The 23431-nt window shown below is 46.3% G+C and overlaps 1 protein-coding gene across 4 annotated transcripts in view; it reads left to right on the forward strand.

The window, feature by feature from the left end:
- CRPPA (CDP-L-ribitol pyrophosphorylase A) overlaps positions 1 to 17100 on the forward strand; it is a 154631-nt gene extending 137531 nt beyond the window's left edge. For 3 of the 4 annotated variants that reach the window (XM_066585687.1, XM_066585690.1, XM_066585691.1), the window contains one exon: positions 16274 to 17100. In XM_066585687.1, coding sequence (XP_066441784.1) covers positions 16274 to 16378 — 105 coding nt within the window. In that variant the 3' untranslated portion in view covers positions 16379 to 17100. The remainder of the gene's footprint in view (positions 1 to 16273) is intronic. The other variant, XM_066585688.1, reaches the window with a different exon arrangement.
- Positions 17101 to 23431: the final 6331 nt, after the last annotated feature.

A 23431-nucleotide genomic window follows, 5' to 3' on the forward strand; every position in this document is an offset into this window, starting at 1 on the left:
TCTGGAAAGAGAGACATGGCTTGGGTGCCTTCCGAGAGCAAAGGGGGGAGACCGTATGGTCCCTACCGACACCCGGGCAGGACGCAGGTCGTAGGAATGTGGTTCGTCTTCGTTGGAGAGGCAATGATACATGCCCCCCGAGGGCAAGGGTAGTGGAGCTTCTGCTGAAGATGGGCTTCAGGGCAGTTGACATCTTTGCCCTGATCCATCCTTACGGCACGTCTGAGTTTGACATCAGCTTCGTTCGCCCAGAGGGCCTAGAAATCTTCTGGGGGAATTATGAGCTGGTGAGAAACGAGCCCGGCTGGCGAGACTTTGCCATCCAGGTGGTGTCTCGCCATAACCGTATCAAGAAGGTGACCGTTTTGACTCGTAACGAGTCACTTTCTTGATTTGACATCATGACGTGGCTCAGTAGGTACGGAGAGGTGACGGAGATGCCAAAAAAGAACAAGGATGAGCACGGCATATGGTCTGGGGCCTGGACGTTCATGGTCAAGCTGAAGCGTTCAGGTAACTCAGTGGCACACATACCTTCTGCAGCCTTCCTCGGCAGGGATCATATCTTGGCCTTTTACCAGGGGCAGCCGAAGCTCTGCCACAGGTGCGGCGACCCCTCACACTTGAGCGCCGCTTGTAAGACCTTGAAGTGTGCTCTGTGTGGGGGTCTGGGTCATCTAGCCGCCTCCTGTGCGGAGATTAGGTGTAACCTGTGTGGTGACCTCGGTCACCCATTTAGTCGCTGTCCGCGCTCCTTTGCCAATGCGGTCTCAGCACCTACGGATGGGGGTCATGATGTGGCCTCCGGGGGTGAGGGGACTAGCAGAGGTGGAGGAGCTCAGGAGCCAGTGAAGAACCGGCAAAAGACGCCTGTGGAGCAGAGGCGTCAGGAGAAATGCAGACGGAGCAGGGAGCTGACAGGAGCACCCACAGCAGGTGGGTCGATGGTGGCCCCTGTTCCAGAAGCAAATCTCGCGGCTGAGGCTTTGAGGGACAGCGATTTAGATGAGGAGGACAGGATGATCCAGAGGGAGGAGACAAACTCTGCAGATTCCTCCCACTGTGAAAGTGTGGATGAGGAAGGCAAGAGGTGGCTAGAGAAACGGCGTAAGCTAGGTGCCACGAGGAGGAAACGAAGGGGGGATTCAAGATCTTCTCCCACCCCGGGCCAAGTACTGGAAGGAAAAGCCTGCTCACCTCCAGTTGGACTCTCCAATAGGTTCCAAGCCCTCCGAGACATCTCTTCCTCCTCTTCTGAGGGGGAGGTGGAGGGCAAGGTTCCTAGGGCAAAGGAAGGGTCAACAGGGGGCACTGAGTCTCCACCTCGTGAAGGCATAGTTCCTTCCGGGGTGGAGGCTACTCTGGAACCTGGAAACAAGGACGACGGGGTCAGGGGATCCCCTGCTATGGACACATCTGTGTCCAAAAAAAGAGGCAAGGGGCTTTCCTCTGACCCCGAGGAAGCGGGTGTGAGGAAGAAAGCCATCTAATTTAATCACTCATGATGGCGGCACCCACTCCGCTGACTCTGGCATCAATTAACGTTGCCAGCATTAAGTCGGATACGGCTAGATTTGCGCCTTTGATTTTTCTCGGCCGCGTTGAAGCCGACATTTTATTTTTGCAGGAGACCAGCCTGTCTGATTTGGCAGCCATACATAAGGCAAAAAGGGAGTGGAGGTCAGGCCCTTCCTACTGGTCTCTTGCGGCCGAGCCGTATAGCGGAGTGGCGGTCCTTTTTACCGCAGCGGTTGAATGCCGACGAGTTATTGAATTAGAAATGGGAAGGTGCCTGATCTTAGATGTCCTCATGAAGGGACAAGAATTAAGACTTGTCAACATCTACGGTCCCCAGTCAAAAAAGGACAGGAAGAGTCTCTTTATGAGAATCAAGCCCTACCTTTTTACCAGCCGCCAAGTTGTCTTTGGAGGTGACTTTAATGCAGTCACAAGAGCCCGCGATAGGGGAGGCTCTGGAGACAGGCGGTTGACTTTTGACAGCGTCGCACTTAATAGCATAGCTAGCGAAGCTCGCCTGGTGGATGTCCACATCCGGCACACCCCAGGCCACGAGGGATTCACCTTTTATAGAGGTCAGAGTAGGTCTAGAATAGACAGGTTTTATTTGAAGGAGGAAGCCATCTCTTCACCAGTGACCGTTGTTGAGGTGGAATTCTCCGACCACTGTCTAATATTGTTTTCTCTGAATGTTGCAGAGACCCCCCGGATGGGCAGAGGTTTTTGGAGACTGAATTCATCACTTCTGGAGGAAGCAGAGATAAGACAGTCCTTTGAGGATTTTCTGCAGAGCCAAGTACCATTACGGGATCTCTGTAGCAGTAAGTCAGAGTGGTGGGAGATGTTCAAGAGGAGGGCAGCAAGGTTCTTCCGAGAGCTCTCCAACCTCAGATGCCTGGACAGGTACCGCCTGTACAACGGCCTGAGGAGGAAACTCGAACATCTCGTTTTGACTGGAGGTAGCCGCGAGGAGATCTCCAGAGTGAAATCTTTGCTCAAGAAGTGCCAGTATGATAGACACGCATCCTTGGTTTTTGAGAGCGATTTCGGGAAGTACCGCTCGCCCGACCCTTACAGAAACTGTAGGATGTCAGTGAATAGTAAAGTGGTCACTGGACTGATCGATAGTACAGGATCCCTGAATCGATCCAGATCAGGGATTCTGGAGGTCGTCAGATCCTACTACTCGCAACTCTTGGGAAAGAGGGATTTAGATTCGGAAGTGATGTCGGCTTTCCTGGTGGAAACTGTCCCTGAGCCAGGGGTAGACACCTCTCTATGTTTTGACAGGAGAGATCAGAATAGAGGAAGTTAAACTGGTGATTGATGGGCTTCGGCTCAAAAAATCGCCAGGACCAGATGGACTAACATCTGAGTATTATAAGACCTTCAAGGACCTCTTGAGTCCCCTCTTGACGGAGGTATTAAATGAGTGTCTTTCCTCGGGCACTCTGACAAAGTCAATGAGGAGGTCAGCTTTGATCCTTCTGTCAAAGGGTAAAGACTCGAGCCGTATTGAGAACTGGCATCCCATAGCGCTTCTCAATACGGACAGGAAGGTTCTGGCAAAAGTGCTGTTTAATCGGTTGGTCAAGTTTGCACCCCGGCTCCTCTCGGGGGCCCAGCATTGCTCTGTTCCAGGCCATAGCACCTTTAGCGCTGTTCTCGATGTCCGGGAGGCAGTGGAGCAGGGTAGGGCTGGTCACTGGGAGAGGTACTTGCTGTCCTTGGATCAGGCCAAAGCGTTTGATCGGGTTAACCACGAGTACCTCTGGTCAGTCCTTTTGAGATACGGCCTGCCAGTGGGGTTTGTTGATTGGCTGCGAACATTGTATGCAGGGGCTGAGACTTTCCCGCTGGTGAACGGTTGGCTTGGCCGCCCTTGTGAGGTGGGGTCCGGTGTCCGTCAGGGCTGTCCTCTAAGTCCCCTGTTGTATGTGTTTGCGATAGATCCCTTTCTTAGGAGGGTTGATCGTGGACCTATAGCAGGGGTCAGGATGGACCAGGCGGTGCCGGAGGCTACCCTAAGAGCAGTGGCATACGCCGATGATGTCACGCTCTTCGTATCCTCAAGGGAGGAGGCGGAGTTTGTGGTGTCAGAGGTGGATGGCTACTCAGAGGCATCTGGGTCCAGGGTCAACTGGGATAAGTGCGAAAGTCTCTGGTTAGGAAGGGGGGATCCTGTGTTTGATCTCCCGGACACTCTTCCAGTGCCCCAGACTTCAGCAAAAGTTCTTGGCATCAAATTTGGCCAGGGGGATTACCCCATGCAAAATTGGGTAGACAGGCTGGACGGTGCCACTCACAAGGTCAATCAGTGGAAGGGTTGGTCTTTAACCCTTCGGGAAAGAGTTAGCTTGATCAAAACATACCTGCTCCCTTTATTCATCTACCTGGGCAGCGTATGCATTTTGCCAGAGCCTCTCTGGACCCGGGTCTACAACCTGTTCTTCGTAATGTTGTGGGGGAACAGGTTGAACCTGATCAGGAGAGATGTTACATAGCGCACGAGGAGACTAGGGGGGTTGTCTATGGTCAACCCCATGGTGTTTCTTGTAGACACCTTTTTTAAGCTCAACATAGGCAACCTCTGGCAAGAAAGGGCTCCTCCGTGGGTCTACTCCTGCCGGGGATGGTTTCGGCCCTTCTTCCAGGAAAGGGAGACAGGAGGGCGAGTGAAGGACCTTCGCACGCAGCACGGATATCTCCCGGCTTACGCTACCTTGGTTCTGAAGGTGATACGCCGGTGGGGTCTGGGGATGTGGGAGATCAGGACTCTGACGAGGAGGCTCCTCGACGAAAGAGTCCTGTTGACCCGTTTCCAGAAACCCCTGGCGCTCAAGGACTGCCCAAGTCGGGACCTGGAGGGAGGGTTACGTTTACTGAATTCAACCCGGGTCCCCGTGAAGTTTTGGGACTTGGCTTGGCGCTGCTTTCATGGGAGACTGTATGTAAGGGGTAACTTGAAGAGCAGGCCTCTGATTGACAGGGGTTGCCCCCGTCAGGAGTGCAGCGACGTGCTGGAAAGCATAGAGCATTTCCTGCTTCAGTGCCCCTTTAATACAGAGGTATACCAACGGGTAGGGGTCTCCATAGGCTGGCGTCAGCTGGCACACCTCTCCTATGCGGAGTGGGCTTATGGAGCCTTCAGAGGCCTTGGTGGCAGGGACCGCTGCACTTTATTTCTAGTTAGCCTAGTGGTCAGGTTCCACATCTGGAGTGCACGGTGCCTGATCTCGACGGAACTGAAAGTCCTCCTCGTGGATACGGTATGTAGGAACATCCTGGGTGACCTGGTGAAGGTACGTTCTTTGGAGTATGAGAGGCTGAGCACATCTAAGGCTTCTCTCCTATGGAGAGGGCTTGTTTTTCGTTATGGACAGTCTTTTCTTAATCTTCTAGGGGCAGAGTAGGGAGAGAGGAGGGACAGGATAGGGAGAGAGGAGGGATAGGGCAGGGACAGTTTTCCATGAAGGGTCAGACTGAGGGGCAGACTAAGGACAGTCTAGGGCAAATTAGGGAGAGAATAGGGAAACCTTTTTTTAAATTCAAGGGATAGTACATTTTGATGTCTGTGCCCGGCTTATCTCCAATCCCGGTGGCGGGCTGTGAGTGCACCATGAAGCTTTTTGTTTTGATTTGGGCAAAATGGAATGAAGTAGGGCTGCAGGAGAGCTGACCATGGGCTTTCGGGTTATGTATATAGTATATATTATGTATGTTGGTTATTGGAGTGTATTATGGTTTTGTGTATATTGTATATATTTCACGTTTTGGGTGGTAGGTAGGTTGGGTGGGGAGTTGGGGGGAGTGGGATTCACGCCTTGAGCCGTAGCCTGGCACGTCCTGAACATTGAACTCTGGGCACGGACTGGTGGAGCGGGCACGGACTGGTGGAGCGGGCATGGCCCCCAGGCTGCGGCGGGCACAGTGTGGTATTTATAAAAAAAAACAAAACCCTGGTGTGGCTTGACAGGTCCCGAACTGAACTCTGGGCACGGACTGGTGGAGCAGGCTTGGCCCCCAAGCTGCACTGGGGACCCAAAAAAAAAACAACATATTTTTAGTTAGTTTTATGCCAGTTGGCTCGGTCTTTCTGTTTGAATTTGGTTATTTCTGTTGCTATTTCAGTTATTTATGCTGTTTATGTTATTGCTTACATTTGTTCTGTGTGGGTACAGTGCGGCACGGCTGGACCTGGAGTTATAGTTTACAAGATTTTATGTAGTTATAGTTTCCTTAGTTTTATATTTTAGGTATATTATATATTAGGTATATTGTGTTTATAGTTGTATATAGTGTTATATGTTGAGTGTGTATGTGTGTGGGTGTGTACGGCAGGGAGGAAACCCGGATATGGACATTTACTTTATTTATGGATCATGGACTGTGGGGGAAGGGCCTTATACTGCTTTATATGGTTATTCTTATTGTTACAGTTTGTCTTTGTTGTGTTTTTTACTTTTATAATAAAAGGTCTACAGGATGTAACTCAGGATCAGTACAGGATAAGTAATGTATGTCCACAGTGACTCCACCAGCAGAATAGTGAGTGCAGCTCTGCGGCATAATACAAGATGTAACTCAGGATCAGTAGAGGATAAGTAATGTAATGTACACAGTGGCTCCACCAGCAGAATAGGGAGTGCAGCTCTGGTGTATAATACAGGATGTAACTCAGGATTAGTACAGGATAAGTAATGTATGTACACAATGGCTCCACCAGCAGAATAGTGAGTACAGCTCTGGAGTATAATACAGGATGTAACTCAGGATCAGTACAGGATAAGTAATGTATGTAGACAGTGACTCCACCAGCAGAATAGTGAGTATAGCTCTGGAATATAATGGAGGATGTAACCCAGGATCAGTACAGGATAAGTAATGTATGTACACAGTGACTCCACCAGCAGAATAGTGAGTGCAGCTATGGAGTATAATATAGGATGTAACTCAGGATCAGTACAGGATAAGTAATGTAATGTATGTACACAGTGACTGCACCAGCAGAATAGTGAGTGCAGCTCTGGAGTATAATACAGAATGTAACTCAGGATCAGTACAGGATAAGTAATGCATTTACACAGTGACTCAGATACCAGAGAAAGGGGAATTTTACTGTGCAAATAGATTTGCCATTCAGGTGCCTGGAGAAGCTGGGTGACGGATCAGTTGTCACCTAGCTTACCCAGACTCCTGAGTAGCAAGTCTACATAGTTATGGCTTGTTAGTTTTATGTCACACTGATCCTGAATCTCCAAATAAATTGGTAGATTTGCCATTCAAGATTTGCCCATCAAGGTTGGATGGGAACTGTAATAATTATTGGGGAGACTTAACTTATGCTGAAGAGAGGTTATCGATAGTAATCAATAATTAATCATGGGCGTCCTTCATTCATGACTTCCAGCAATCAGCAGATATTGGACTAGCTGTCAGTGAGGATGGAGCTAGAAGCTGACAGCGCCATCCCTATTGCAGTGGCCTGGGTTGGTAATTGCAGGCATAGCTTCTATTGAATTCTTTGGGAGATGTGCCTGCAGTTACCAAACTGGGCCACTGCAGTGCAGATGGAGCTGTCAGCTTCTGGCTCTGTCCTTACTGCCAATTGGCCCCATATTAACTGATCAATGGGGACGCGAGTGGTGAACCCTCACAATGAACTCAACCTGTCTTGAAAATAGGTCAGCAGTAGTAGATTCTCGGAAAACACCTTTAATGCTCATTTAATGTGAATTTCTTAGCTTTAGAGGGAGGGTTCCTGGTTATTTATTCTGTGGCCCCTTGAACTACTTTTGATGTCCGCCCTGTAACCAAGTAGTATCCACTGCAGGTCCCTTTCATTTGTCCTATCCTTTTCATATGAATTAACACAGGACTCAGTTGTCCTTGTGAAGATGTCTCCCCATCCTTTACTTAATGAGCATAGAAGACTGAACTTTAAAGATAAACGACCTGACGAGTGGATAACTGGATGCACATTGTCACGGGTTAAGAGAAAGCACATGTTTCCCAGACTCCAGGATTCTGACAAAAATCAGTATTTACTGATGGCAACGTCTGGGGTGAAAAACTCAAATAAGTTGTTTAAAGCGAATGTCCTTAAACATCATTTAGGGTTTTTTTTTTTATTAAACACTCTGTTCTGCTTAATTTTTTATTATCTTTATAGTAGTCAGAGCTCCTATTCTGACACTATCTGCATAGATACAGAGATAATGAATAACATTCTGTCTACCTCCCACCACTAGAGGGAGCTCCAAAGCTTACTGCATAAACTTTATACACTAAACTCAATAATAAAATTATATGTAGTAAGCTTATAAGACCCCTCTAGTGGTGGCTGCAGGTAGCTGGAATCATAAACAGGGAGAATCACATTATTATGTCCACTTCCTACTTTGACGTTGGTATCGTGTAGCTCATAGAGGAAGTGACTTGGTGGGCATACAAGGTGTCTGACCGGCCGTCTGCCCAACATCAACTGGAAACATCAACATAAGAAATGAGGAATCACACCGTTTTTTCTGTTTCTGACGACTGAAGGTCATCTGGGTGCAATGCAAGTTTTCATGCGCATAAAGCAAAATTGGAAAGTGGCCCAGTTGATGTAGTCTAAAACTTCCATTGAAGTCAATGGGTGTGAGGAAAAAAACGGAACACACTCACATGTCAGGCAAGAGCATTCCATTTTTTCCCCCTAACACACCTGTTGACGTCAATCTGTGATTCTGGGCGAATAATTGCATCAGAATAGGACACACTGTGATTCTATTACACGGACAATCGATCCATGTAAAAAAAATTGCAATGCAAACACACAGTTGACTTTAATGAGTCTGAGTTCTGTCAAGTTTGGACCAAACTCTCACAATAAATTAGTCTGTCTGAATAAGCCCTAGGGCTGTCTTATATTGTACTGTTACATTTTTTCCTTCAGGACCCTTGTAATGCAGTTATCTGTGCTGTTTTTTCTGAATCCCTTGATCTATACAAAGTAGGGTCTTAGGGGGGTCTATAAAAAACTTAAACCCACATCAGATAAATGATCATGATGCAACTGATGCATTTTGATCACTGTGCCTCCCATAGAAATCCTGTCTCTCTTTTTCATGCAATACACTAAAAGACTTTAGTCCAGTCAAAGTGCTAATGACCACTTGTCTGTCGGTCCGTGTGTGCTGTGAGTTAAATGCTCCGCCCCTGATCACATGGTGGTGACATCATCACAGGTCCTACAGCATAATACAACATGCAGAGTCTGACAGCAGCCGTGTGCTCACGGGACCTGTGATGATATCACTGTCATGTTATCAGTGACCTGGGCTCTGACGTCTGACCCTGATGATCATATGATGGTGACGTCATCACAGGTACTCTACTTTGTAGAGCTGTGCGTGTGACAGATGGAGGAGCCGAGCTTGGGAGGGAGGGAGGGACGGACGGACATAGCCGTGTGTGTGAGACAGAGAAGCACAGTCGTGCATGTTATAGATGGAGGAGCATGTGATCAGTCAACTGTGTGGGAGGAGTCCGGGGGTCACATGAGAAGGGGGTGATCAGTATGTGCAAGACTCTGTCGGTTATGATCCCTGTTGTATGGGATGAAGAATGTATGTAGCAGAGCTGTGTGTGTGTGACACGCGCATGTAGCAGAGCCTTGTGTGTCTGATGTGCATGTAGCAGAGCTGTGTGTGACACGAGCATGTAGCAGAGCTGTGTGTGGGATGTGCGTGTAGCTGAGCTATCTACTATCTATCAAACACCCTAGAGGCGCAATAACGGTGATGTCATCACAGGTCCTAAACCAGCAGCTGTGTTCTTATTGGACTTTCACTATACTATATCAGTTTGTGGAGCATTGCACCACTAGAAACCCTGGTACTATAATTTCCTAATAATTACTAGTAGTGTAACTATAGGCAGTGTGGAGGTAGCAGTCGCCCTCACCCCTTGGTCTTGAGGTGGCCAAGAAGCCCCTATGCCACATAAGAAAACCTTCTGCCACATAAATGGGGGCCTTGTTATGAATTTAGCATTGGGGCCAAGTAATGCCTCTGTTTGATGCTTCTTACCATGTTATTTTTTTCACGTTCGCATAAAATCACCACAGGATGGCGCTCACGCCTCCTTCCAGACATCTTGACTTCTTGCATCCAGCGGATCTGTCATGTTTCTTGTTCGCTCCAACATCTTGAAAAAATAACTTTGTATCCAGTTAATATGACAAATATTATTTCTATGTTCACAGAGAAAACAAAAAAGAAGAAAAAAGCAAAATTCAATTAAAACCGTTTTTTGTCTGCGTCCTGTAATCGATTTAGACCCTGACAACTGTGTACTTTAGAGGGGGCAGGAGGAGGGGATGTTATAACCTAAACCTTCACTTTTTCCTGCCGTCCTGAACGTTAACACAATTGTACTTTCAAGGTCAGTTTATTTTCGTAGAGGCCTTTTCATAGGGCGAAGAGCCGCCTGGCGTAATACGTAGGCCTGGTACAATTATAAAGGGTGGAGGGGGAGCCCCCAGATTGCGTGTGGTCGGTCAAGGCAAGATTATTGTTTGTGGCTTGATGTGAAATCACAATTGGCATCTGTTTCTGTGCACCATTCTACACAGCCGCCTGTAAAGTCATAACATGACCAGATGAGAAAGCTGTTTATGGTAAGAAGTCGAATGCAGACCCCTCCCGGCAGTCAGTGCTGCAACCCGGACCTAATTATATTGCTATAAAATTAAGAGCTCCACTTGGAGTGTGAACTTCAATATAGACCAGATTTGTCATTTTATAACCTGATTACGTACTTTTATATACACTGCATTTAGAAGACCTACTCAATAATGCGTTGGTCCACCGTTTTGGGTGATAAAGGCTCTCAGATGTTGGGGAAAGGATTCTACAAGCTGGCGAACATCCTTCATATTCTGCTCCACCCATGCCCGCTACAGCAGCTCCATCAGTTGGTGCAAAGTTTGTAGATAAGTGGGAGCAGATCTCACAGCCAGTCCAGTGAGTTTAGGGCCAAGGTAGTGTGGAAAATTCATTATTGTGTTCTTCCAACCACTCCATAATGACCCAAGTTCAATGATATGGAGCGTTGTCTTGTTGAAAGATAGCAAAGTGGTCGGAGAAGATTTTCTGAAGATATGGGTGCAGATGGTGAGCTAACAGGACCCTTAAGCATTCACCACGGTCCGGGCCATGGCGACACTACCACCACTGGCCTGTTGAACCCCAACAGTGCACCGATAGGATACGGCTTCATGCTGTTTACGCCAGATGTGGACCCGGCCATCCGTATGGTTCAACAGGTAATGGGACTCGTCACTCCAGACAATCTTCTCCATGTGTCCATTGAGGTCTTTCCTGGGTCTGTGCAAGCACTGATGCTAGGCCATTGGTCCACCCTTGTTGCTCTTCGACTATTGAATCCTCGGTTCCCAGCTGGTGTACTTCTGATTCAATTGGCCCACTGTGGCCATTGTTGATGAGATGCCAGACGTGCCACCTGACGCTCTCCTCTAGGATCAACTGTACGTGGCCTGCTGCTGTGTGATCTTCTTTTGGATGTCTGTCCTCGGTACAACCAGTCTTGGTACTACTCTTCATACCACGGTTCTGGAACAGCCAACAAGTATGACTGTTTCAGAAATACAGTCATGACCACTCTGGGCACCAACAATCTGCCCGCCGTCAAAGTCACTCAAGTCACCACGTGTTACCCGTTACTGCGAACTGTTGCCTTCTGCTGCGCAGAAGAGAAGGCCGCATATTACCTGAGAGCAGATCGTGACATGGCCATCATGTGGTACCGCGTTACTGATCACAAGATGTCACTCGCCAGCTGTTCCTAATGCACTGATCATTCATTGTATAGTGCTTAAATACAAAAACGGTACCATTTATTTAATCTGGAATCACTGGGCCGTAGCTACCAGATTATCAGATGGAGCCTGGACCATCAGACAGTCCTATCCTGTAGATATGCCAGACATGTCTGTAAGGGGGATAACCCTTTACATTGCTCATAGGCATACATTTTGAAGCCAATTTAATGAAACCTCCAGATATCTCTCATAATAGAAAATGGGGATCAGACAACTTGTCTGATTGATTGTTTATCCCAGAAATAAGCAGCAACATAGTTATTTGGCAGCTACTTATCCCCAACCTTCCATAGAAAGAAACATGTCAAGTCAAGTGAACATGTAAATGGACGAGTTGGGAGAGATACCTCTTTATGTCTGAAGAAGATCCTTTTACATAGACAGATTATTGCCTGCAATGAGCGCTGATCCATGATGTAACAAGTCAATCAGCACTCGTTAGTCTTCCATTTATTTGCCCCAATTGTCACTTACGTAGTATCTTTTCTGACATCTGAAGTTACGGCATAGTCTCTAAAGTAGCCATACTCCAGGCCAGGGATCTCTCCACATACCCAGAGGAGCAGAGAGGAAAGCAAGACTGAGCAGGTGCAACAATTACGAAGGTGGACAAAGAAGAGAGACAGCAGGTGGCGCTATTCTAACATTAGCGCTGGAATATATGTGGATAGAAACAGTAGGTGGCGCTATTCTAGCATTAGCCCTGTAATATATGTGGATAGAAACAGTAAGTGGCGCTATTCTAACATTAGCGCTGGAATATATGTGGATAGAAATAGCAGGTGGCACTATTCTAACATTAGCGCTGGAATATATGTTGCTAGAAACAGTAGGTGGCGCTATTCTAACACCTACCATGGAATATCTGGAAATAGAAAATTTTAAATAAGTGTAAATGCAAAAAATGGGTATAATTATGGTCTGGATGTAATCATAAACAATACTTTTCATGGGATGACTCCTTTTTAGGGGTTAATCTACAAAGCTATTCTACAGGGATTGGCAGATGAACACACAGGACAGGACCGTCTGGAGGACTCTTGTTATCAAGAACTACAAGTACAACCAGCTGCAGGAGCACAACCCTCACCAGAGCCGCCTGTCAATGTCAGACGTCGCTCCAAGGACACAATAATATTATGCTCTGTTTCATTTCTTCCAGAAGAGCATTGCCCTTTAGATACTTGTCCCGTCTGAACAGCGGTCAGCCCTTCTAAGGAGGCCAATAAATCAGCATAATTAATAATAATACTCCTCACATGGAACTCGGTTCATACAGGTTAATGCAGTCCTGACTGTGGGATTGGTAGTGAAATGTGGAGACAATTTGGGGGTCATACATGAGCGTGCTCCGAGTAACTGCACAGCGGAAAACAGACATCAAACCTGAGACGCTTGGGGAATGTCTGATTAATAATACCGCAGTTCGTCTATCTCTGCTTCGGAATATTATTCCACTTCCGCTTAACATATTGAATCGCTTTGGAAATGTTTTCCTTATCTTACTCCGGTCCTGAAGTTGCTAATTCGCCAAACTTGTAATACGACAATTACCGGACCCGTCCAATAAGGTTCGCCTGGACGTGGCTGATGGGCCCACGTGATTTGATCAAAATGTGCTACAGAAATATCTAGGGGTTAATGGTATAATCTGTGTTGCGCTTTAGGTAGCTCTGAGTTAAAGGGGAAGTCCAGGTGCAAGGAAACTTAAAAAAAAAAATTGATCCAAGCCTATTAAAACAGTAAATGCAATGGTACTTACCTATCCTCAGACCCAATCATCCAGCGCTGCAGCCCCGTGGTCCTCCAGGTCTCTGTTGTGGAAGGGAAACCACCTGATCCCTGCAGCAAACAGGCTGCAGCAGTCAGGCGCCGTTCTCCTGGCATCATGGTTCCCAGCATATGAGTGGTCATGCCAGGAGAACGGCGTCTGACTCCGGCGGTCAGGTGGTTTCCGTTCCACAAGAAATACCGAGAGGACCACAGGGCTGCAGCGCTGGATCGCCAAGGCGGTGGAGGAGTAAGTACCCCTGCTTTTATTGTGCTAACAGGCCTGGATGGATTTTTAAAAAGTTGCCTCGCACCCAGACAACCTTGGTAATATTATAAACTGATGATCGCCTAGCTGCAGGATAGATCATCAGTAGTAGATCTACGGGGAGTTCGTTGCCCAGGACCTCTGCCAATCAGCTGTTCTCTGGGTTATTGCACGCACATACTCAGCTGATTTCTGCAGGAAACGGACAACTCCATTCACACTGAAGTGGCCAGTCTTGGCATTGCAGGCAGTGAGGTGAATGGGAGCTTTGCCTGTAATACCAAATCAGCTCCATGCAGGAGCACACCAGCTTGGGGAACAGCTGATTAATGGGGCTCCTGAGTGGCGGACCCTGCCAATCTACTATTGATGGCTTATCCTGTTAATAGACCGATAGTTTACAACTAGACAACCCCTTTAAGATGCTTCTAGTTTAGATAGTTGATGACCGGTTCCCTTTAACTCTGTGGCTTTGGGACCCCCTAATGCTGTGGGAGGAGGATTACTAAGGGCTTATTCACAGGCTGTTGCTATGTTCGGTCTGAGAATTCGGACGCAAAAAAAAAAGGGCAGCCCATGGATACCGGGAGCCCATACAATGCATGTCCTACTATTATCCATGAAAGCCAATGAGAATAGTTCATGCAGTGTGACAAAGCAGCGATGTGAATAAGCTAAATGACTTTTATGTTGTCTGCTGTCAGTGCAAGAATGAAAATACTGTCTTGTGAATTAGCTAATAGACTACTTGTAGCAAACCTTCAGCTGTGAGAAATAAATGGATATTCGAGATTTTCAGCATCTGGATGTACATTAGAATGCTATAAATGCTATCAAAAATGTTGTAAAAAATTGTCGGGCAAACTATGCTTGACACTCAGTCCTGCACATACGTGCGCTCGTGCTGTTACACAGGAGCGAGTATCACTGGCTCTCTGACAGAGCGTCCAGCAGGGGGCCGGGGCGGCTGGAGAAGATTTCTCTCTTTCTCTCTCCGCTTTCCCCTGCCCTTCTCCATTTACTTTAAGCAGCGGCCGTTCAATACTGAACAGCTGCTGTTTACACTGAACGATCATCGTTCAGGATTTTATGCAGCTTAGGCCGCCTGCAGACGGGCGGAAATTCCACGGCGGGATTCCTCGCAGAATTTCCACCCCTGGACGCCTGCATAGGATTGCATTACAACACGCAATCCTATGCAGACGGACGCAGTTTGTCTGCGCGAAATCACGCGCAGCAAACAAACCGCGGCATGCTCTAATTCTGTGCGGGACTCGCAGAGCCCCGCACAAAAACGTCACTCACCGGCCGCCGGCTCCGCTCTGCGCATGTGCCAGCTGCCCGGCAGCCGGCACATGGAAGAGCTGGAGCTGCGGGAGTGGGTGAGTCCGTGGTGCTCTCTGCAGGCGCTCGGGTCGGGTCCCACTGCGAGAATTCTCGCAGCCGGATCTGACCCGGCCGTCTGCAGGGGGCCTTAGAAAGTGAATGGAGAGGGGTGGGGAACAGTGAGGAACGAAATCTCTACCAGCCACCCTGGTCCCTGCTGAGCGATCCCACGATACTCACTCCTGTGCAGTAGCACGGGGGCGAGTACACACAAGGACGAGCGTCGGGCATTGTTCGCCCAACATTCATCCAGTGTAAATGGGCCTTTAGCTAAATATGTAAAGTTCTTGACATATATTAAATGAACCAATAATTTGATCAAAACATGCGGGCCCACCTGCCACGTCTAGGAGAATCTTATTGGACGGGTACCTAGCTCTAAAAAAAAAACCATCTCTCTTTGGGCAAAAAGCTCCCAAATGAATGAGAAGACTGGATATCTGCTTGCATACTCAGACTGAAGCACCTGGGACAGATAAGTGAATGGAGTAAAAGACAAAAGTGAGAGCAGCTACTTCCCCACCAATACACATGCATCAAAAAACAGTCAACATGTGCAATGCACGTAAGCTATGGTTACGACAAATACAGGACCCGTCCAATAAGGTTCGCCTGGACGTGGCTGATGGGCCCACATGCTTTGATCAAAATGTGCTAAGGACCTTGTATTTTTATGCGGTTTGTGTAAACAACAGTTGTGCAATTTTATTCATATATTAAATGTATATGCGTTATGTGGCACCTATTTCTGTTACTGTAGGTTCCATTGGCAGCCTTGGTAGACTCAACAGTAGGGCGCTCGTGGAATGCATTGTGTGACAGATATGGCAGTGCATTGTGGCTTCCATTACAAACAGGAGCCATAGTGGTAGTGTGAACACAGACTTAAATGGTTTTGGGATTGAGGTCTTGCCCCTTTAAGTGGGTTGTATAGGATTAGAAAAATATGGCTGCTTTGTTCCAAAAATACAATACTTGTCCACAGGTTGTATGTCGTATGGTAGGTCGCCCGAATACCGCGATTTCCGAGTACTTCCGTACTCGGGCGAAAAAATTCGGGGGGCGCCGTGGCGGCACGGGGGGTAGCAGTGGGGAGTGGGGGGGGAGAGGGAGAGAGAGAAGGCTCCCCCCTGTTCCCCGCTGCTACCCCCTGCACCGGCACGCCTCTCCCCGCCCCCCGAATCTTTTCACCCGAGTACTGAAGTACTCGAAAATGGCGGTACTCGGGTGCGTAAGTACTCGAAACGAGTACGTTCACTCATCTCTAGTAGCTAAGCTTCATTCATTTCAGTGGAACTAAATTGCAATACCAGACTCGGCCTGCAGACAGGAGTGGCGCTATTTCTACAAGAAAGCAGCTATGTTTTTCTAATATTGGATAACACATTTACCAAAAGTTTAAAAGTTTGAAACTCAGGAGGTGTCCCTTTATATCTACACAGGAGGAGTCCCAGCTTGAAGATGGCGCCCGCCAGGCCTCTGCGATCATCACAGCACTGATCACAGACAGGAACCCAGCGCTCACTGGTCAAGTAATGGTCGTGTGAAAAAACCTGGTGAAGCCAAGAGGCGAAGTGTTGTAACTGGAGATATCGTCGCTTTCACACAGGCGGGATGTTTGCGCATTACATGCCGCAGCACACAACTGGTTCTGCTGCTGCAGAAATCCGCACCAAAACCTGCAGGCCTGTCTGTGAATTTTGATGCAAACCTGCCAGAATTAATCCATTTTCAATTCCACATCAACCTCGGCGTGGAGGCATGTTGTTTTTAGGATGCAATTATCAGCATTTTGTAGCGCCTACGAAATTCCAACCTCGTGAAAGCACCTTAAAGGGCCACTGACCCAAAAGTTGCCAAATGGTAACAATGCAGCAGCAGCGCAGTAACCACGATGCTGCAACCCTCTACATATATATTAGCTGCACACATTAGAGAATTATCAATGGTGCTTACACAAGTTCTGGTGTAGCAGAGCTCAGTTTGTCATTTGTGATGATGTGCTGTGACATCACCATTTACAGTATATCTGTCTGGTTTTACACATGAATGAAGGTAAACACATCTTAATGGGGTTTTCTGACACTTCTAATCATTGGTGACAGGGGGAGGATGAGTTGTGTTTAAGGCCTCTTTCACACGGGCGACATTGCGTTTTGTGTCGCTACAAAGATGTGTGACTTTGTAGCACCCTTTTGCCAGGAGCCTCGGGGGGGCTTGTAATATACGCCCTACCCCAAACATGAGCCCTGGCTGCATTAAAAAACAATACATCACCTAACAGGTGCTGTCCACTCCGGCGCACTTGTCTGCAGTCTTCAGCCAGCACTTTCTGGTCAGGGGGTCCAAAAATCCTGCCTCCAGGAAGCGCTGACATGATTGGCTGATCCATGACACTCGAAAACCAATCACTGCAGCGCTTGATGAACCAGTCATAGCCATTCAATGTGATGGCTGTGATTGGTTCATCGAGCGCTGCAGTGATTGGCTGAGCCGTGGTGCTAAAGAACCAATTGCAGACAGCGCTTCCTGGAGGTGGGATTTTTGGACCCTGTGACCAGAAAGTGCTGGCTGAAGACTGCAGACAAGTGCGCCGGAGTGGGCAGCGCCTGTTAGGTGATGTATTGTTTTTTTATGAAGCCAGGGCTTATTTTGGAGGAATCTTTAGGATGCAACACAAAGGAAGGCTTCATAGGATAACATGGGCTACAAAACCTAACAATTTTTTTTTCTCACAATGTAGCAGCCTACAAAACATTGCTAATGTGAAGGAACTCGTTGGAAACGCGGGCTTCACATACATGCGATTTGTAGCGCTGTTACATTGCGATAAAATCACACGATTTTGTCGTCCGTGTGAAAGAGGCCTAAAACAAAAAAACTCGCTGCTCCCCCGCTGTTGCTGGCCACCCCTCCGGTGATCTGTTTACATCGGCGACAATGGTCATGTGGGTTGTTTACCCATGTAATCACTGCAGCCAATGGGAGGCCAGTAGTGATGTCATCAGTGACATCCCGTAAAGCTGCCTTGGGGCTTCTACATTTAGGGTTATGGGATATCACCAGGCTGGGTAACATCGCCTGTCAGATGCCTTATTGCCGAACCAATGGTCCAGTGCTGCGGGGAGTATATTTCTTCTGTATAGTTTTGGGCTCGGGGAGCATAAAATTTTCTAAAAAGAAATAACTCTGAAGACCCGTGTAAAGCGACCCTCCGGCCCCTGACCATCCAAGATCAGGTAGTCAGAGAAGTGGTGTGGCCATCTTGGTTTGTTGGGGATTAGAGGGTCGTTTTAACTCGTACATGACTAATTCAGTTTTGCTATTAGATCTATGTTCACGCTTACTGAGGTGTCAGGTTTGGGATTCAACACCAAAAATGCTGAATCACAATTGGGCCATTGTGTGGTGCACTTATACTGAAAAGAATAATGTTTGGTTGAACGCTTTATCAAGAGCCCAATTTTTTGGAAGTGTTGGTCCCTTAAATACTGGGAAAATGCCTCTAAAAACTACAGATGTAGTATTATGACATGCATGTAGCAGAAGTTGGAATGCAGCTCTGGATGTGAATAGAGGATAAGATAAGATGTAAATTGGTGCAAAATAAATGAAGTTTGTATAAAGTTATTGAATATGATCAGACTTTTAGCACCTATTCCATGAATAGCTGATACAAGTTAATTCTGGTACCACCTCTTTAAGTAGAGCAGAGGCTTGGAAGAAACAACATGATTAGCTAAATGTGCGGCTACCCATGCTGTGTCTGCCATAGTGGTGGTGGCTGTTGCTGCTGCTACCTGGCATCTCTCCCGTGGCTCATAAAGTGAGTTCCTAAGCCCCCCTCCATGATGTCCGTATGCCGTAATAAGGCACATCGACCAGGACAGTCCTGATTTTTGACAAAGGTGAAACATGCCCATGTTCAGCTCTTCTACATCTGAGGAGGGTGCGTATTGCTTCATTGACCCTACAGCGGTGTATGCTCCATAATACCAATATACCACTATTGAATCCATTGTGTGAATCACCCCAAACAAGCGTTCTCAACTGATCAGGTACTATACTGTGTCGAATTAAATAGATTTGCTAGAATTGTAGCACTGTCCATAGTTATTAAAGTATCTAATCTGGTATCTAAGTTTATACATACATACCAAAAGTAAATGGACACCTGAACAAGAATCTCAAGTAGTATTTATTTCCATATGTTAATACTTGGTGAGGCTCCTTTTGCCCTAATGACATCAGATACTCTCCCTGGCATACTTTCAATTAACGTCTCGTACACTTCAGCTGGTATTTCCCTCCATTTATCCTATAAAAGTCTGGCAAGTTCTCTCAAAAAAGATGGACGCTGTTCATATTTCCCGACCCAACGTTCTAGTTCATCCCAAAGATGTTCAGTAGGGATCACATCTGGACTCTGTGCAGCCAGTCCAATCGAGGAAGATCCCTATCCTAAAACAGTGTTGGATGTGTGACAAGGCGCGTTGTCTTGTTGGAAGTATGGCCAACCATTCCCAGAGTATTGTCACATTGTCGGCAGCACATTAATGTCAGGGTCACCTCCATGCTCATCATTCTTACCACTACATCCAACCGAGACGCACAACATCCCCAGACCATAATGGAACCTGCTGTACCTAACTGTTGGCACAACACACTGAGGCAGAAGACGTTCCCCATCATTCTCCACACCAGGTACGTCCATCTGATGTGAAGGATCCACAGAAGACCCGAAAGCTCGCTATAACATCATGTATTTTTGTTAGCCATTAAAAGCTATCATATCTACAAGATTACTTGGTTTCTCTCACTGAGAACAATCACACTCGTCACGCCGTAGAACGTTCTTCTATTGCTCAACTGCCCAATGATGATGCTCCTTGCACATTGTAGACGGGCCGATGCATTGCGCTCTATGATGAACGGCTCGTGTGCAGCAGTATAACCTGTATATATCCAATAGTGACTGACACCTCCAAGGGTCTGTAGTGTGGTTCAGGGCACGTGACCTGCTAATATGATCCATCCGACTGACGGGGTCCAAATACTTTTGGTAGGACAGTGTTGACTGGAGACTTGTCGCCAGAACAATTATTGATAGATTCCAAAGGGCAGCCAGCAGAAGTTGGATGTGACTGCACGACTATGGGAGATGAGATGTGGAGTTCCCCTTCATTTTTAACGGGGAGGAACAGAAAGAAAACAAATTGAGGAGCTGCCGTCACATAATCCGCCCTCCTCTTCCCTGGTGCCATGTGTTGAGCAGATACTGCCATGTCACGGAGATTATGGCGCTTTAAAGGTGTCTGTTCATAAAGCCGTGATCAAGAAAGGAATGCTGGCAATAAGGTTGGTGGGATTTATCTCTGATACCTTCGGTGGAGGAGAAGACAGCGGAGGAAGGAAGCCTGCCGTCTGTAATTGATTTGGGAGTGGCGGTCCTAGCAGCGGATCAAAGATATCCCAATATAATTGCTGGGTAAATGATCTTTTTATTCCACCTTGGCTTCCGAAACCTCTTTCCTGCAATTGTTCTTTGTTTTTGATGCAATTTAATTTTTTTTGATCCTCCAGAAATGTGTCAACAACCTGGAAAGTGATATATATCATCATGGGATGTTTTTTAAAGGGCCAAAGCATTTACACCGATGCTGCAATTACAAGGTGTGCAGAACGAGCAGTACTGCAGCTCCATCTAAGGGACAGTTCTGGAACTTCAGCTACTTGGATATATAGGATAGCGATTGTGATCCATGGAAAACGGACCAATTTTCATGCATTTTTGCTTTATACATGCTTGATTGGCATCCATGTTTTTCAGCGCATTAAACCAAAAAGATGGTGGCCTTTAAAACGCCCATTGATGGCAATGAGTGCGTGAATACAAAAGAACACATGGCATTAGAATGCAATTCGTTGTTTTATTTTTAACTTGAATGGATGATTATTGTTTGAGAATCGGACTAAGATAGGACATGCGGTGTCTTTTTTTAACTTGGACAATCTGTCTAATTTTTTAAAATGCCCATGCGAATAGAGCCATTGCTATCAATGTGTTCTATTTCTGTGCATAGGAAAGCATGGGCTTCACATACTTGCGGTTTTTTAGCGATGTCATATTGCTACAAATTCGTGCGATTTTGTAGCCCATGGGAAAGAGGCCTTAGACCACAACTACTTTGCGACATTGGGCTGACATATTTAGCACATCTATAGTTTATATTATGGCCCTGCTGCATTGCATCTGAATATCAGCGAATGTGGTTGTATTGCCACAACCCAACAAACCCCATAAGTTTTGGGTTTCTATGATTATCAGGTTGTGAGTCACAGTGCGACCGCATTCACTTGCATTAAACTCTGTGATCTTTGGCTGCATGCCTTATTTCACAGGTAAAGTTGCCATGTAGCTCTAGTCTACAAATTCTCTCTACTTTTGCATTTAAGGTGACTGCCGACCATCAATCAAAGTTGACTGTGGCTCACAAGGTGCAAAGTGTTGGGAATATAATATCCTGATCATGTGAACATGGGTACCTGATCTTCAGTTCCCATCTCCATTATAATCTATGGAAGATATAGAAACAGACTAACGCATTCACTCAGGTTCATGTGGGCTTCATAGACATAAATACAGATTGGAGTCACATTATTATGACCCCCAGCTAATATCCAGAGTAACCGCCATGTGCCGCATAGACAGCAATAGCCGGTCTGGGAGCGACCCAGTATGGTGCTGGTAGGTGGTCTCCGGTATCTGGAGCCATGCTGACTGCAGTACCTCCCACAGTTGCTGGAGGTGCGTGGGGAGGATCCAAAGAGCGAACATGGCAATCAATGTGTTCTCACAGATGCTAGTTTAAAGTCTTGACCCTCCTCTTCCAACGATTGCCGACATTTCTAGCCGTGTGATGTCGTATTGCCCTGCTGGAAGATCTCATCAGCCCCAGTGAAAACAATCAGCATGTATGGGTGGATGTGATCGGGCAAGGATGGATTTATAACCAAATCGTCTCAGAGTGTCTTCCACATGGATGACCAGTCCAGAGAATCAGGGTATTAGTTCTCTGATGTCTCTTGCCTGGCACGCCAACAGCCATCTGTTCGATGAAAAGGAAATTTGACTCATCGGAGAAGGCAACCTTGCCGATTAGTGGTGGTCTAATTCTAATACGGCTGTGCAGATGGAAGCCTTTTCTTCCGATGTACCGTTGTTAACGCAGGTGCAGTGACCAATCGTCTGCTTCGGGGCCCCATACACAGTAGGGTTCGCTGAACTGTTTTAGACCCGTCTGGTGGCCACCTGATTTATTTTCATGGTGGGCTGCTCCACTGTATTGCATGGGTCGGCCCTCATGCATCTTCACCTCTCATATCAGTGACACGTGGTGCTCCGCAGTTTCCACATCAGTAATTCCAAATGGTGCTATTTGTCCACTCACTATACACTTTCACGACAGCAGCGTGCGAACAGTTCACAAACTGCGCTGTTGGAGAAATACCGCCACAAGAATATAACTACTATAATACTGCACCCTATGTACAAGAATATAACTACTATAATACTGCCTCCTATGTACAAGGATATAACTAATATAATACTGCTCCCTATGTACAAGAATATACTACTATAATAATGCCCCCTACGTACAAGAATATAACTACTGTAATACTGCCTCCTATGTACAAGAATATAACTACTATAATACAGTCCTTCTATGTTCGAGAATATAACTACTATAATACTGCTCCCTATGTACAAGAATATAACTACTATAATACTGCCCCCTATGTACAAGAATATAACTACTATAATACTGCCCCTATGTACAAGAATATAACTACTATAATACTGTCCTCCCATGTACAAGAATATAACTACTATAATACTGCTCTTATGTACAAGAATATAACCACTATAATACTGTCCCCTATGTACAAGAATATAACTACTACAATACTGCCCACTATGTACAAGAATATAACTACTATAATACTGCCTCCTATGTACAAGAATATAACTACTATAATACTGCCCCCTATGTACAAGAATATAACTACTATAATACTGCTCTTATGTACAAGAATATAACTACTATAATACTGCCTCCTATGTACAAGAATATAACTACTATAATACTGTCCCCTATGTACAAGAATATAACTACTATAATACTGCCCACTATGTACAAGAATATAACTACTATAATACTGCCTCCTATGTACAAGAATATAACTACTATAATACTGCCTCCTATGTACAAGAATATAACTACTATAATACTGCCTCCTATGTACAAGAATATAACTACTATAATACTGCCTCCTATGTACAAGAATATAACTACTATAATACTGTCCCCTATGTACAAGAATATAACTACTATAATACTGCCTCCTATGTACAACAATATAACTACTATAATACTGCTTCCTATGTACAAGAATATAACTGCTATAATACTGCCTCCTATGTACAAGAATATAGCTACTATAATACTGTCTCCTATGTACAAGAATATAACTACTAAAATACTGCCCCCTATGTACAAGAATATAACTACTAAATTCTTGTACATAGGGGGCAGTAT

Source organism: Eleutherodactylus coqui, chromosome 12 (genome assembly GCF_035609145.1).
Source record: "Eleutherodactylus coqui strain aEleCoq1 chromosome 12, aEleCoq1.hap1, whole genome shotgun sequence".
Classification (NCBI taxonomy): Eukaryota; Metazoa; Chordata; class Amphibia; order Anura; family Eleutherodactylidae; genus Eleutherodactylus; species Eleutherodactylus coqui.